Source organism: Sander vitreus, chromosome 18, assembly GCF_031162955.1.
Source record: "Sander vitreus isolate 19-12246 chromosome 18, sanVit1, whole genome shotgun sequence".
Classification (NCBI taxonomy): Eukaryota; Metazoa; Chordata; class Actinopteri; order Perciformes; family Percidae; genus Sander; species Sander vitreus.
This window is the reverse complement of record NC_135872.1, coordinates 27,988,036-28,005,101: the sequence shown is the minus strand read 5'-3', so window position 1 is coordinate 28,005,101 and position 17,066 is coordinate 27,988,036. Positions and strand designations below refer to the sequence as shown.

At 41.2% G+C, this 17,066-nt stretch overlaps 1 protein-coding gene across 1 annotated transcript in view; it reads left to right on the top strand.

Annotated features, from left to right (window-relative positions):
• The window catches only part of lama4 (laminin, alpha 4), a 58,082-nt gene extending 43,999 nt beyond the window's left edge, over positions 1–14,083 (top strand). Inside the window, exons 30-40 of the mRNA XM_078274010.1 lie at positions 418–551; positions 2,024–2,188; positions 4,448–4,601; positions 5,135–5,316; positions 6,379–6,568; positions 6,690–6,845; positions 7,898–8,057; positions 9,022–9,149; positions 10,694–10,787; positions 11,298–11,417; positions 13,098–14,083. Coding sequence (XP_078130136.1) covers positions 418–551; positions 2,024–2,188; positions 4,448–4,601; positions 5,135–5,316; positions 6,379–6,568; positions 6,690–6,845; positions 7,898–8,057; positions 9,022–9,149; positions 10,694–10,787; positions 11,298–11,417; positions 13,098–13,243 — 1,629 coding nt within the window. The 3' untranslated portion in view covers positions 13,244–14,083. The remainder of the gene's footprint in view (positions 1–417; positions 552–2,023; positions 2,189–4,447; positions 4,602–5,134; positions 5,317–6,378; positions 6,569–6,689; positions 6,846–7,897; positions 8,058–9,021; positions 9,150–10,693; positions 10,788–11,297; positions 11,418–13,097) is intronic.
• Positions 14,084–17,066: the final 2,983 nt, after the last annotated feature.

Sequence of the window (17,066 nt, the reverse complement as noted above, 5' to 3'; positions counted from 1 at the left end):
TAGTAAACGAATCCTTAATTTTACTTGTGAAGAGTGTTTTATGGAGCCATCTGTGTTATTTGTGGGTAATTCAGTTAAAAAGAAACCCAAATTTCTGAAAACGGGTCAGATTTGACCCGAACAGCAGAGTTAACATATTGTTCCTGCATTGAGTCATGCATGAGATACTATTGATCCTTGTACATTACTGATAGTTCATAAAGTACTACATGAATGAATTCATGCTTTTTCATGCATGAAGTCATGCATGAATTTATGATAATTCCTGTACCATTATTATAAAGTGTTCCTGAATTTGGGGTCAAAACAGATATTCATAAAAAAAAGACAACTCAAGAACTGATCTTGTATGTTTTTGTAATCATCTGTTGTTGTGCTGCTATGTAAAAGGTATGACCTTGTTTTCTCCCACTTCAGTCTGATGAGTTCAGCATCTCCCTGGAGAATGGAGCCGTGGTGATGAACTCCAGAGGCACACGAGTTAAATCACACAAGAAACAATACAACGACGGAAGGACGCACTTCTTTGTGGCCACAGTAAACAGTCAGAAGTAAGTACAGTATTCAGCTTCACATAGTCCTGCCAACTAATGGCTCTCATGCACAACTGTGATCTCTACATCCTGTTTACTCTCAACTGTATTACGTTAGACTTCTACGGAAGAGTTTAAAGTCAGAATTCTGAGATTAAACTCAGAACAAAGGTTGCGTATGAATCACATACTCAGCACCACATACTCAATATGTATACTATCAACTGCTCAACATACTTTTGTTTAAAGAAACAGTAGTGTGAAACTTTTCGGACGCACTGAGCTGTAATTTCCAACGTCACTTCCTGAGAGCCTTCTTGCCGTTGAAGTTACGCAACCATGGTAACCCCTGCCGACCTCCAATCTAGCGGCATTGCCAGATAACGCTTAAATGACTGAAAGAGGTGAATAACTACACCAACAGTTGTTTAAATATGTAGAAATGTAAATTAGAGTGTTGCTGACTTTACAGAGCTCCTTTGTTTCTGTCCGTTTGCCTGTTATGAACGTTGCTAACGGTCTCAGACATACTAAAAAAATCTCACATACTGTTTTAGCCTACTAAATAGCATTTTAGTATGGAATTTTGGACGCAGACAATTACTTTTTTTTTTTAGAAGTCAGAATTCTGAGTTTAAGGATGAAGCAACGATGCCTCTGCAAAATAGCCTCCGGAAGGAACTTGTTTTGGTGGAACATGTGTACGTGCAAAAGTAGTTTTAGTCGTGAAACAGAAAACTCAGATTGTACAGATAGTCTAGCTAGCTGTCTGGATTTACCCTGCAGAGATCTGAGGAGCTAAAAAACACTAACACGAAGAAAGAGGAAGGTGATGGACATCTGGCCGAAAGTAAGGGACATCCAGCGGAACCTTTGGCGGCACTGGAACTATCCCATAAATGAAATGTCGATATAGACTACTAATATCATGAATCTCTCAATAGTTTAACAGAAGTCTTTCAGCTTCCAGACATTTTTAACAGCTCTTACAAATATCTGAGTAGTAAAAACTCCACCACCATAGTATTTCATTTGATTTGGTGGCAAAATAGTAATACTACGCTCTCATCAGGATGGCCACACCCATCCAGTGAACCAGCACAAATGTGACCGCATGATTCTGTTACAGCCAGTTTTTTTAAGTGCCCATGTGTCATGAAAAAATGGCGCCCTGGCGGCTGCCCGGTTCGCCCGTGCCAAAAACCGCCACTGCCTGTATCCCTAGAATCCAATAATCATCAAATGCTGATCTCAGAAATCTAAATCAGTGCCAAATATAGCAACGTCTACATTGACTGAGCAGCTATCTGTTCAGGTACACCTTGTGAAAGGTGTTTGGTATTGTTGATACATATTTGAAATTATTTGCAGATAGACAGCCAAAACAACAACAGATAGTATGATATGTGGGGTGGTGTGTACAATAAATATGCAGTTAGAAAACGCTAAGTATCACAATGTAATGACCGACTGGTTGAACTGTACACCAGGTATTCACTGTTGGTGGACGACAAAGACAAGCAGGAGAAGAAACGTCCGTCATCTGCCAACCGATCCTCATCAGGTCCTGCTGTGAAGACCTTCTACTACGGAGGGTCTCCAAGCAGCAGCTTCAAGAACTTCACAGGCTGCATCAGCTACGCCTACATCAACAGGTAAATCACCACTAAACACTACAGCCTAGAGTAAGGGATGCAACTCATTTATACTACAGGTATTACTCTTAAGCCCAGTTCAGACCAAAGATTGGCGACGAGACAAAAGACAGCCAATAGAGAAATCAGCTGGTGGAGTCTCCAGAGGCTGGTTTTAGAATGTAAGAGACGTCTCCTGTTTCAACAGCCAATAGAGAAGTCAGCTGGTCGAATCTCCAGAGGCTGGTTTTAGAACGTAAGAGACGTCTCCTGTTTCAACAGCCAATAGAGAAGTCAGCTGGTCGAATCTCCAGAGGCTGGTTTTAGAACGTAAGAGACGTCTCCTGTTTCAACAGCCAATAGAGAAGTCAGCTGGTCGAGTCTCCAGAGGCTGGTTTTAGAACATAAGAGACGTCAGCGTTTCAACAGCCAATAGAGAAGTCAGCTGGTCGAGTCTCCAGAGGCTGGTTTTAGAACGTAAGAGACGTCAGCGTTTCAACAGCCAATAGAGAAGTCAGCTGGTGGAGTCTCCAGAGGCTGGTTTTAGAACGTAAGAGACGTCTCCTGTTTCTACAGCCAATAGAGAAGTCAGCTGGTCGAGTCTCCAGAGGCTGGTTTTAGAACGTAAGAGACGTCAGCGTTTCAACAGCCAATAGAGAAGTCAGCTGGTGGAGTCTCCAGAGGCTGATTTTAGAACGTAAGAGACGTCTCCTGTTTCAACAGCCAATAGAGAAGTCAGCTGGTCGAGTCTCCAGAGGCTGATTTTAGAACATAAGAGACATCTCCTGTTTCAACAGCCAATAGAGAAGTCATCTAGTAAAGCCAGCTACAATAAAATGATCCATCATCCATTTTATTTCTGTTACAAACTGTTAACGTAGGCTCAACGTGCGCCCGCGAGCACGTACGGTGGAGCGAGCTAGAGAGTGACTGAAGAGAGGGAGCGCCTCGGACAAAGCCGTGAATCAGAGAAAAAAGAACACTTTTTCGCCGATTCATCTCTAGAAATGTAACTATAGCAACCATCTCACTATCACTAACGTTATCCACATTCATATTTAGATGCAAAAAATGATATATTTAGCTACAAAAAGCCTGGAAGTCAGAAGTTAGGACGGAAGTACAAAGAGTCGTTGCTTTGGAGATGATACACCGTCTCGTCTCCTCACAGGTTTTACAAGTGGCCAATAAAACTGATTCTGATTTTAGAACGCGTTGCTAGTAGCTGAAAGTTTCAACTCGTCTTGTCGCAGATCTTTGGTCTGAACTGTAGACTGTAAAAATACTCGACAAAGCTTCCATGTCTGAAAAGTGAAGCCAATGCGGAAGTGCCTTAAACCTGCACTCTATCTAATTTCCAGCAGGGGGCGACTCCACTGGCTCCAAAAAGAAGTCCATTTCTATAGAAGTCTATGGGAAAATGACTCTACTTCTCACTTGATTTATTACCTTAATAAACATTTTCATAATGAGTTTATGGCCTCAATTGCTACTTTCGAGTCTTCTTCAATACAGCATGATGCTCATTTTGTTAATTATGGTCCCATTTATGTTAAAATTGACCATAAAGCAGGAGATGCTTTGGGGGCGTGGCTACACACCACCCTGTCAATCAGGTCTACACGCTGTGTACATTAAAATAGACCTGAACTTGTTTTGGGGTTTTGTCCGTGTTTTTATCTTAAACTTTGACCCTCTCACTGTGTTTTCTCACTCCATCAAATTAATCAGAACATGTGGCGACAGAGCAATCCCAGAAGTTTAACGTCGAGGATATAGACTACTCTCAAACACAAGGAGTTAAATTTCCCAGACTATTGTCGCCATGAACTAGCTTAATTTACAGCTAACAGCTAAAAACATTAGCACTAACAACCTGCATGAAAGATATCCATATAGACACACAATAAACATAATTTAAGTTTGTTGAGTTTAACTACAAAGCTGGAATTAAATCAAATCAAAAATAAATTAGGTTAAAAAAAATACTTTTCTACCTAAAAATTATTTTTTTCCTTCTAAAATGTGCAGTGTCTGTCACAGGGTGCTGCTTCTTCACATGTGTAGTAGGGACTAAACACAGCATGTGCAGAGTGAATCAGGTCATTCGAAATGTGTTCCTGATTGGAGTAATTGGATGTGTTAACTTACAATTGACCCATGTTACAATTACGCCCGGTCTCCCCTAGTTAAGGACATGGAGTTTGTTGCTATGGAGACATGCAATTGTGCTGTATCTGCAGCTCTCACATGCTAAGCACTCTTCCTGTATTTCTGTAGACAGGACCGGGACATTGAGCCTGAGGACTTCCAGCGATACACTGAGAAGGTCCAGACCTCCCTGCAGGACTGTCCAGTCCAGCGCCCCCCTGCTGCTCTGATGTCAAGGCACAGGGAACACACATCCAGAGCCAAACAGAGCCAATCACAGAAGGTAAACTGAAAAGAGTGCAGAGAACACTGGCTTTAGGGGGATCTTTCCTTCTTCATGTAATGTAATGTAATGTCATTTTATTTAAACAGGGACAATGCACAATTAAACATTAACCTTGTATAAGAACAAGGAGAGATGCATTGCACCAAGTTGTTGTACAATTGCTATTTCCCGCCCGTAGTCGTTGGGCAGATAGGTAAAACAATAAATATTCAATGCAAGTGAAGTACAAAACATCAGAATATACAATTTTCCCAACACACACACACACACATACACACACACACACACACGCACACACACACTTCATTAATGTGTACAGGTTTGTTGGTTGCGATGATCTGCCTCAGCCTGACGTTCAATAAAAACGCTCTTATAGTGGCTGGGTTAGCTCAGTTGGTAGAGCAGGCACATATGTAGAGGTTTACTCCTTGACGCAGTGGCCGCGTGTTCGACTCCGACCAGTGGCCCTTTGATGCAGGCCTAAAAAGGCCCCCAAAAAATAATCTTTAAAAAAAAAAACGCTCTCATAGGTCGGCAGCCTCCCTCTGGGCCTGATGGAACTGAAGAGTGATGACCAGGAGCCATCAGAGCTGAACATCAAGCCCTGCTACCTCTCCTCAAGTCCCAGAGCAACCCGCCAAGCCTTCCACTACGGTGGCATCGCCAACAGCAGGCAGCACTACACAGACCTTCCCGACTCCCTCTCTGAGAGGTATGTCAAGCAAAGAACCCTTTACAAGGGACCTCAAGGTTAAGTCTATTAGGGCTTCAAGCAGGGTCCAAAATGAACTTTTATCGTCCACCAGCCAAATGGCTAGTGAATGTTAAAATTTTACCACCCAATAGATTACTATTGTTTTTTGGTTGGTTATTGAAGCAAATCTACCAGCCACTTGCATATTTTACCAGCATTTGGCAAGTAGATGGTGCTAATTTTGGACCCTGGCTGCAACTAAGGATTATTTTCATTGTCGACTAATCTGTCGATTATTCCCAAAGCCTAAAATGACGTTCTCAAATGTCTTGTTTTGTCTACAACTCAAAGATATTCAGTTTACTGTCATAAGGGAGTAAAGAAACTAAAATATTCACATTTACAGTAAGCAGTGGTTGAAGAAGTATTCAGGATCCTTTACTTCAGTAAAAGTAATACCAAACTGTAGAAATACTCTGTTACAAATAAAAGTCCTGCATTGAAAATGTTACTTTAGTGAAAGTATGTAAGGATCGTCAGGAAAATGTACTTAAAGTATTAAAAGTAAAAGTACTCCATGCAGAAAAATCCTCCCATTGTAGAAACTGGAAACAATCCAAACAGTTCTGTCAATCAACTGTTTAATCATCTAATCATTTCAGCTGGACTTGTAGGCCGTTTTATTGTTAAGTAGTTTAATTTATAATAAAACATATTTTTGTTGTGATTAGTGCAAAAATCATAATGTGTAAAGTAAGTAGTACAGATGAATGTAGTGGAGTAAAAAGTACAAATAAAGTACAAGTAACTCCAATTTGTACTTACAGTACATACAGTACTGGAGTAAATGCAAGTTACATTCCACCACTGCGTTTAAGGAGCTTGAATTAGAGAATTGTTTTCCTTTTTTTCTCATAAAATTACTCAAACCGATTAATGGATCATCAAAATACTTTGGTTTGGTACATTTTACTTATCGATTATTTGATTCATCTTTGCAGCTCCAAAGTCTATTCCATAACTCTTTCAAGGGTTTCTTTGTGTCTGCATGAATGACTTAATGTCCCTACCACCTCCCAGGTCCCACTTTTCCTTGTCCCTGAAGACCCACTCATCCTTTGGCCTCATCTTTTATGTATCGGATGTCCAAGAGGACAACTTCATGGCTCTCTTCCTGGCCAATGGGAAGCTCGTATACACCTTCAACGTAGCAGACCAAAGAGTCAAAATCAAGAGCGAGGAGAAGTACAATGACGGCGCATGGCACAATGTAAGTTCATGAACTTTTTCCATCCGTCAGTACTGTACTGTATGTATGCATGGGTGGATGCCGGTTTTGTTATGTGTAAACAATTTCTGCAGTGACGACCTCCTCTCTTCTCCCGCTGAAGGTTATATTTATCCGTGACGGGAGTATGGGCCGGTTAATAATTGATGGGCTCACAGTGCTGGAAGACAGAGCTCAAAGAAGCAACGTCTCCTGGCACGTCAGCAGTCCTCTCTACGTCGGAGGAGTTCCTCCAGAGAGAGCCCAAAAGAATATTCAGGTATGGGTTTAAAGCTGAATGAAAGAGTAACCTCTGACAAATCTCTGTCATGTATGACCCTTTGGTGTCTTCCGGAGCTTTATATGGTCATCCCAGCAGACAGCCGAGAGCGCTGTTCCCAGCAGAGGCGCAGACGTAAACATTTAGGGCTCAGCCCAAACTTGGGCAGCATTTGTAAAAAAAACCTGATAATTGCCAAAGAAAAAAAACATAATGCGGAGCCTGCATCCTATTTAGTTTAGTAGTTTATAATGTTATGGACAGTCCCCTTTATTTACCTGCACTGTAAAAGGAGCAGCTTTAGCTTCTACAGCTTACATACTTTCCAGCTGTAGTCCCTGGCCAGTTGTTAATAGGCATCCTAAAATACAATGGTTAAAAAATGTGAATAAAGTGACTAAATGACATTACATTTATAATGACAGCAGGCCTAACCAAAAGACATACAAACATGTGGCACACAATTGGAGCAAGCACAGATGATGGCAAAGTCATGCAATAAAAACAGTACAGAGGAGACAAGGGAAAAGAGAACAGTCACAGAGGCCACGTTGAAAGAACATACAAGACACGACACGGAGGCAGGCGGCAGAGATCGAACACACATCACATCTGACAGAATAAGGTGTGCAGTCATAGTTGTCGGACAGCCTGTGTTTTTCATTCTGAAACTAGAACACAACACATGTTGAGGATGACTGGTTTTCACTCCACCTAGAAAGAGTCCAAAATGGTCTCATGTAACTATTTTTGGTAACACTTTACTTGAAGGTATCTACATACGTGTGTCATGACAGTGTCATGTCAGGTGTTTGGTGTTTTTTGCCCCCAACGTCTCCATCCAGGCAGCGCGGCAATGGTTATGTTTAGGGTTGAGGTTAGGGTGAGCTGCCTGGAAGGCGACGTTTGAGGCAAAAAACACCATTGGGCGTCATGTCACTCTTATGTAGATACCTTCAAGTAAAGTGTTACCCTATTTTTTAAGTTAGGCTACATGACGTACTACATAACATTTAACCTTGTGATACGCGTCTCCATGTGTGTCCCTTTAGAGAAACTCTGCATACAGCTTTACCGGCTGTCTGAAGAACCTTCAGCTCGACGGGCAGTGGCTGTCCTCCGTGGCCGAGACTTTTGGGGTCACTCCGTGCTTCGAGGGACTCTCTGAGGCGGGAACATACTTCTCAGAGGAAGGAGGATATGTCGTGCTGGGTACATTTGTAGTAACCTTTTTTTCAATGAAAAACAAAAGACACAGGAAATCTACATTTTGTTAGTCTATATCCACGACAATGTCTCCATAGCCGCTGGAAAGTCCGCCAGATATTCTTTTCGTTCTTCGTTTCCTTCCGTTTTCTTTGTGTTGGAATTTTAAACTGCGATAACTGTTCCTCAGATCTCTGCAGGGTAAATCCAGACAGCTAGCTAGACTATCTGTCCAATCTGAGTTTTCTGTTGCACGACTAAAACAACCTTTGAACGTACACACGTTCCGCCAAAACAAGTTCCTTCCTGAGACTATTTTGCAGAGGCACCGTGGCTCCGTCTGGCGCTTAGCGCCGCCCAAGACGATTGTGATTGGTTTAAAGAAATGTCTATAAACCAGAGCCCGTTTTTCTCCCATCCCGGAATGCTGTGTGGACTAGCCAGACCCTCCTCCGCAGCGCTGTGGAGGAAGGTCTGGCAAAGTGTGACTAAACGCAAAGTTTGTCCGGTGTTGATTTTGCGCGGCCCTTTTTTCCCCAAATGTAACACCACATGCGATGAGCAGGATCTGCAACTGGTTTCAAACTGAACATCTGTTATATTACATTAGATTTCCTTTTGGAAAACTCACAAGCCCCCTCTGGTCTTTCACCACCCCATGTGCATGGGGAGAGTTTGGTTGGGTGATGGAACATGATACCCTCAGTGCAACTGTGGTGAAATTGTGTCTATGCTGACGGGGGAGCGCAGAGGATGGGGGGGGGGCTTGGGACCTGAGCTGCAGCTGTCGAACGAGTAGAGTCATTTCACATGTGCACGCACCACAGAGCAACATGGCTGATTCATATGGCAGAGACGTGAGGTCCAGAGTGGAAGAGGTTACCCAGAATTCACTTCATCTCTCTCTCTCTCTCTCTCTCTCTCTCTCTCTCTCTCTCTCTCTCTCTCTCTCTCTCTCTCTCTCCTTCAGATGAAACATTTGACCTCGGGCTAAGGTTTGAGCTAGTGATGGAGGTGCGCCCCCGTGTGGCATCTGGGGTGCTACTGCATGTGCGCACGGCAGAGGGCTATTTCACTATGTACATTCACCACGGAGAGGTAAGTCCTTAGCACAGTAATCCAGAAAACTATACACATTAAAATAACATACACATAAAAAGTATGCAGATCCGTTACTTAATTAAAAGTACTTATACCACACTGTAAAAAATACTCTGTTACAAGTAAAAATCCTGCATTGAAAATGTTACTTCAGTAAAAATATGTAAGTATAATCAGAAAAATGTAAAAGTACTCAATTCAGAACTCTCCTCCCATTGTAGAAAGTGTAAAGGATCCAACCAGCTGTGTGTTTAATGGTCTGATCCTCTCAGCTGACTTGTAGTCGTTATATTGTTGGCTAGTTTACTTTAGAATCAAACATCAGATTCTATAAACTATATGTTTTGGGTGCAAAAATCTTGTATCATGTGGACACGCCGACAGTGTTGTTGTTCACCTCTGGGTTGAACGGGTTGCTGGGCATAGGCGCCGATACCGTTGGTGCCCCGCTAATACTGAGCCCCCACGAAGCTGATCGCGGTTATGTGTCAGTTCAACTTTTCATCTCCAATCCTATCCTGAGTTGAAAGAGCCTTGCCTACTTTACGGCTTTATTATCAAGTTGATAGGCGTGTGTGTTCGTGTCGGCCGTCTGAAATGCAAACATTTTGTGACTTTAAAGGGCGTGCGCCCGTGAGCATCCAATAGGGGAGCAGATTTCATACAGTAACATCATTGATGATTTTGTATCAAGGAAGGCCAGAAAGGTCAGGTTTTAGTTTTAGTTTGTGTTTTCTGTTCTCAGTGCTATAGTGTAACAGTTAGAGTCTCTTTAGTGTGTTTTCATATTTGTGTGATGAAGGATTTGTGCTATTTAGAATAGGCCTATTTATTATATATTTTATTTGTATATTATTCTTAATATTTTATATTATTGTTGCTCTCTGCTATTGTTAAAATTTTTATATATCTGATTGTATATATTTTTGGCAATTTATTTATATATATATATATATATATATATATATATATATATATATATATATATATATATATATATTCTAACAACATAAGTGAAAGAGAAAATTATATTTCTCAATTGCACAAATCTTTCATTAGAACATTTGAAAAACACACTTAGAGAATCCAGTTATTGAACTATTACAATAGGAAACACTTTTTAAGTTGCACAATCTCCACCTCCAACATTTTCAAAAGACAATGAACACAATTCTGCACAAAATATGACAGTATAAGTTATCAGAACTTAAAAGAAATATACACTATAATATAGTAATTTTGCAAAATTTAGTGTTTTTTTTTTTTTTTTTTTTTTTTTTTGGGGGGGGGCGCTCTAAGGGGGTCTCGCCCTGGGTGTAATTCAATGTAGAACCGCCACTGAGCGGAGTAGAAGTAAAGTGGAATTAAAGGAAAGACTCATAGTCTTAGGAAAGTACCTCACATTTGTACTTGTACTTAAGTACAGTACTTGAGGAAATGTACATAGTTCCATTCCACCGCTGCATTTAGGGCAGATATTGTTAATTGAATATGTATCTTGCGTTAAAAAGTATGGACACAGTGTCTCTGTGTGTTTCCAGGTGGTGGTTGTTGTGAACGACGGGTCTCATGAGTTCTTCACCAAGGTGTTGCCGATACAGGGTCTGTGTGCTGGCAACTGGCACAGAATCACAGGTGAGAGGTTTAAAAGCCATTAAAAGAAATAATGAAATAGATATAGCTACTTTTCATAAAAGGGATAGAAATAATAAAAGACTCACCATGTGCTTTGGTTTCACTATAAAAGCTAGGGCTGCACAATATATCGTTTTTTCATCGTCATCAACTGGCGCAATAAACACATTGTGAAAGGCTGCGACGTCGCGAAAGAAAGGAGCACTTGTGTGTTAGTTGAAAGAAAATATCAGTAGAAAACTACACTTTAAAATTAAAATGCAAATGTCATTCTTTTTTTATAGTGGTGCCTTTTATACTCAATTCAATGTTTAATTAGTTCCTGAACACTTTAATATCTGTTTATTTATTGCAAGTTATACCGTCATCGCGATATTCAACAACGTTATCGCACATTGCATATTTTCCTCATATGGTGCAGCCCTAATAAAAACAGTCTTTACAGTTGGATCAGGGATTGTGTCGAGTTTTTTTGGCTAAACTGATGCACTCTCTTCTGCTTGATCTTAGTGATCCGGGATGCCAATGTTGTCCAGCTTGATGTGGACTCTGAGGTCAACCATGTGGTGGGACCTCTGAACCCCAGCTCTACAGATACCGGGAAGCCGGTGTTTATTGGTGGAGCTCCAGGTAAACCAGGAAGTTACACATTTCAGATTTTCTCTTGTTACACGTTAGCGTGCGTTCCATTTACCTCGGAACTCGGAAGCCGGGGCTTGGAATGACAGCACACGGGTTGAATGCGTTCCATTTACAAGCCGGATTTTTCACTGTGGGGTTAGCTCTATCCAGGTTAGCCATTGTTAGCTACAGGGTGCGATTTGTCGGGGGGGTGCGTGGGATTTCCCCCTTTCTGCTCTATAGCCTATATCTCTGTCTCGGCTGAATTATTTGTATCCCCAGTGAGGACAAAATGTATCACCCCCCTCAAAGTGATCAATGCTACTTCACCAGTAGATCATATACTGTATTATATACCTGAAATAGAAGTAATTTAAACTAAGTAAAGCGCTGTAACGTGAACCCATAATCCCATAGAAAGATCAAATCCGAGAGGCAGTTGCTGGTTGTATTTAGCCTAGTCTATACCACAACGTTCTACTTTCGGGATTGCTCCGTTGCCGCCAGAAATTCTGCCGGATGTCCCTCTTTTTGCCCGGATGTCCGTCACCTTCCTGATTTCTGAAGACTATGTTAACTGCTCCTCAGATCTCTGCAGGGTAAATCCAGACAGCTAGCTAGACTATCTGTCCAATCTGAGGTTTCTGTTGCACGACTCAAACTACTTTTGAAAGTACACATGTTCCACCAAAACAAGTTCCTTCCTGAGGCTATTTTGCAGCAGCGCCGTTGCTCTGTGCGGCACTAAGCTCTGCCAAGACGTTTGTGATTGGTTTAAAGAAATGCCAATAAACCAGAGCACGTTTTTCTCCCATCCCAGAATCCTGTGTGGACTAGCCAGACCCTCCTCCGCAGCGCTGTGGAGGAAGGTCTGGCAATGCGAGACTATATTTAGCGGCTACAGAGCTCCGGGACGCCGGCTACCAGCGGCAGTTGTTTAGCCGCCAATAGGTGACTGTGAGCCGGCTATAGGCACCGCCAGATGACGGTCCTTTCAGGGGCCGTGGTAGTGGAGTTTAACCAGAAAAAGGGAGCGTCATGCAGCGATGACAGTTAAGTTTAGGCACCAAAATGACTATTAAAGTTTAGGAAAAAGATTGTGGTTAAAACACTCCCGACGAACGAGCGGTTCCTGGGTGAAAGTATTTTGTTTTGCAGTTTTTAGCAGTGAACTCTGCTCTCTGGCGTGAAAGCTCTGTGTTTAATGTTGACCGTCGTACTATTTCATTCTGAGATTATTTTCCATTAAATATTGAAGTTCATAAATAAGTGTTTTGGCATGGCTGGCCGAGTGGCTCTATATCCATGGTGTTGGAAGGGGGATTTAATTGTTCTTGTGCAGGTTTTGTTGTGCATACAAACAGCGTAACAAGATGTCCACAGTTAGAAGTTGGACTGGACTGTGTGTACGGCTGATTTAGTGAGACACAAATAAGACAGAAGTGCTAATTAATAAACTGTATGTTACTTCAGCTCTTGCTGCTGTTGATGCACAGAGCAGCCATGTTGCCAGTTTGAGCTCGGGGTACTCTGAGGTTGTCGGAGTTCCAAGTTCGGAAATCCCAGGTCAGGGGGGCGTGTTTCTGACTTTGACCTCGGAAAATCCGACTTCCGAGTACAAATGGAACGCACTATAATGACATTATATTACACCTTGCTAATGATGTGACGCACTCTTCCACCTCTCAGATCTTTTCCTGCCAGAGAGCATCGCCACCAGGAAGGCCTGGGTGGGCTGCATGAGGAACCTGACCATCAATAACAGCCGCGTGAGCTTCAGCAAAGCTGTTCTGGTCAGTGGAGCGGTCAGCGTTGGAACCTGTCCAGCAGCATAACACTTCTGTCAACGCCATCACTATCCCCAAATACAGCACTGACCAAACACATTAAGGCTACATTCACACCGATACGTTTTGGTTTTTAAGCTGAGTTTTGAGCCAAAAGCGATCTCCAAGTACACAAGTGTTTTTATCTCCAATAGAAGAACTAATCTCTGTTTAAACTAACACGCCCAAACCTCATATCTCATCAACATTCTGGTATACTGGACATAAAGAGGAGGCAGCGTGGAGACTCCGCCCCACTGCTGGTAGTTACCATGGGTTGTGTCTGAAATCGCATACTCAATATGTATACTATCGTTTAACATACTTTTGTGTAAATAAACAGTAGGATGTATCTTCTCGGACGCACTAAGATGTGATTTTCAACCTCGCTTCCTGAGAGCCTCCTTGTCATTTTTCGAGTTGGTCACCATGGTAACCCAATGCCAACCTCGCCAGATAACGCTTAAATTACTGATAAATAACTAGACCATTATTATCTATACATATTATCGTTTAAATATGTATAGATGTAAATTAGAGCGTTATTGACGTTACAGAGCTCCTTGGTTTCTGTCCGTTTGTCTGTTTCGATTGTTGTCGTTACTACCGCATTGCATTGTGGGGTACTTTTTCTGGCGTGGTGTCCAGTATTGCATGCTGTAATATTTTACAAGAAATAGTATGCAATTTGCGTACTATTGGTTTCATACTAAGGTTTTAGACGTACTAAAAAATCTCACATACCGTTTTAGCCTACTAAATAGCATGTAAGTATAGAATTTCGGACGCAGCCATGGTAACGTTAGTAGCTTAGTCTCAGAGAAGGGGGAATGAGAGGGGGGAACACCAGAGCAGGGGGAATGAGAGGGGGAAACACCAGAGCAGGGGGAAACACCAGAGCAGGGGGAATGAGAGGGGGGAACCGTAGCAACAGATACTCGTTTTTAAACCAAAATGTAGCAATGTAAATGAGCCTAAAACTCTCATTGTGTTCAACATAACCGTCTCTCTGCCAATTGGTTGTCCTTGTTTCTTTCTTTTACTGTTATTTGTCATTTATTGTTTATTGTTTCACATGTAAATGCCAAGAATACGACCAAATCGTCCACATTTAAAAATAACCAGAACAGATTTATAAGAGACAGTGACCAGATTGCAGGTTCAGAACCATCCTGAGGACCCTAAAGTGTATCCATCACTTAGACTTTTTACAGTGCACAATATGAAAAATGCTTTTATGTTCCACCATCCCAATGGTATAATCACAATGACATGTTTTCTTTTACAAGCTCATGTTCAAAACTTTCCTTTTTGTACCGTTTTATTTTACATAAATAAAACATATTTTACATCCATGTCAGCCTTCTTTTTTTTTGTTTATTTTATAGATTATTGACTACTACAGCCTTTTCATTTGTGAATTGTGCTGACAAAGAAAGTTACCTGTGGTGTTATTGTTAATTGAAATATTGGTTAGATTGTTGTTACATCACTGAAATGTGAATAGAGCTGAGAGTTTTTGTAGCTTTGCGATGTTTTAGCCGCTTTTTTCAACGTTTTTGTTGCGTTTTTCAGAGATTTTGTCGCCTTTTTCAAGGTTTTATGGACAATTTATTTATCTATTTATTCGAAGTCTTTGGCACTTTTTCCAACATTTGCAGCCTTTTGATGTTTTCGTCTTTTTTTCGATTATTTTTCCAATATTTTTGTCGCTTTTTTAAATACATGCATACATGTCCCGGGACCTCCCTAGATAGTTGTGTTGAACAATGTTGAACCCAAAGTTACACCCTTGGGTTGAACCGCCATCATCCAGAACTACCATAGAACTATAGCCTATTATCTTACAGGACTCTACTTGGAAATTACTTATTCTACTTCTACTAATCAATCAATTTTATTTATAGTATCAAATCATAACAGGAGTTATCTCAAGACACTTTACAGAGAGTAGGTCTAGAGTCTAGACCACACTCTATCATTTACAAAGACGTCAACAATTCCAATAATTCCCCCAAAAGCAAACATTTAGTGCAACAGTGGCGAGGAAAAACTCCCTTTTTGGCAGAAACCTGAGACAGACCCAGACTCTTGGTAGGCGGTGTCTGACGGTGACGGTTGGGGGTGTGATGAACAGTGGCAATAATAGTCATAATAAAGATAATGGAACAGTGACTAGAAATAGTAGCTGTAGTAGTTTGTGGCATAGCAGGGCACTGCAGGGCATAGAAGGGCGCCGAGCAGGACCACGGCGGCAGCTGCAACTATGATTTAGGTGCCACACTAATACAAGAATAAGCTCCCCAGAGCTAAGATCTAGGAACGAGCATTTCTGGGGCATGAGTCCATTACGATCATACAGAGCTAGCCTATATTATTTCACAGCACTGTACAGTAAATGGACGAATAACCTTATCCAACAGTCTTCTCTACATGACTGCTTAGCTGCCACCAAGGACTGGATGTCTCTCAATTCCCTCCACCTAAACCTGGAAAAAAAAAAAAAATCTTTTAATTGGACCTGACAACTTTGTCACTGCTGTTGATCAATCTATCACCCCGTTTCAATCATATATCAAACCCACTGCTAAGAATCTTGGTATCATCTTTGATCAATATATGTCTTTTGACCATCATGTCACTAAGCTTATGCAGTCTAGTTTTCTTCAGTTACAAAACATTGCGAACAATCCGATACATGTTGTCCCCTTCAAACCTGGAACTATTCATTCATACATTCATTTTCTCTTTAATAGTTGTTACTGCCTCTACTCATGCCTCAGTCAAGCTGCTCTATGAGGTCTACAACAACTGCCAGACAAGTCGCCGGTCTCATATCACACCAATCCATCCCTTCATTGGCTTCCAGTAGAATTCTGAATACAGTACAGTGTTTTCCCTAGCATTGTGGAAGACTTGGGTTGTGCTATTTAGTGGGGAGTCAAGGCATCCTTCCTGAAGAAAATATGACCCTTTTCAATAAAACTTCACGTGACAGCGAAAACGCGAAAGGCGGAGCAGTATGTCCTAAGCTAACGTATTTCAAGATGGCGCATCATTATGGAGCGTCTACCTCAGTTCATGCAAACGCAAATGTAAAATTTCAAGCGAATAGGAATACTTGGAATTGATGGTGGTGGTAAATATTCATGAAAAAGGACAAGTTTGTGAACGGGAAACACAGATTTTGATAATGAACAACTAAACACGTTACACACCGGACCTTTAAAGACAAAACTTGCTAAAGAAGTTCTTAATCATTAGATCGGAGAAAAGTCTTTTAGCTCCATTCATTTGGCTCAGGTGCTACACCTAAACCTTATAATGGCAGGGAAAAAGAATCTGTTGAGTACCATGGGTTAGGATACTATATATAGGTAACTCTTAATACATTAGCCTTTGTGTAAAGGGCTGCACCCCCTTTATGATGTATTTTAAATTTGTATTTTGTAACTCATGTTTATTCTTATTTATGTTTTCATATAGGCTATTGAGCATGCGTGTGTGAAGCACTTTGTAACTGCGTGTTTTTAAAAGGCCTACTGTATATAAATAAAGTGTTACTTACTGGCTTAGCCTACTTACTTTCTTGACAATTAGTTATCGTAGTAGTTCATTTTATTTCTGTTATAAAATGTATAGGTATTCTATTAGTTTTTTTCCTGTCTGTCTGTTGTTAGACTACTACTTGAAATAAATATAGTTAAACACTGCCCTCTACTGCGTATACAGTGGATTTCCCAACCAAATAGAGAGGAAACTCCACATAGCCTGTAAACACAAAACAAACAGCCGAGAAGTTAAGAAACGTGGAATATGATCATTGAAAGCA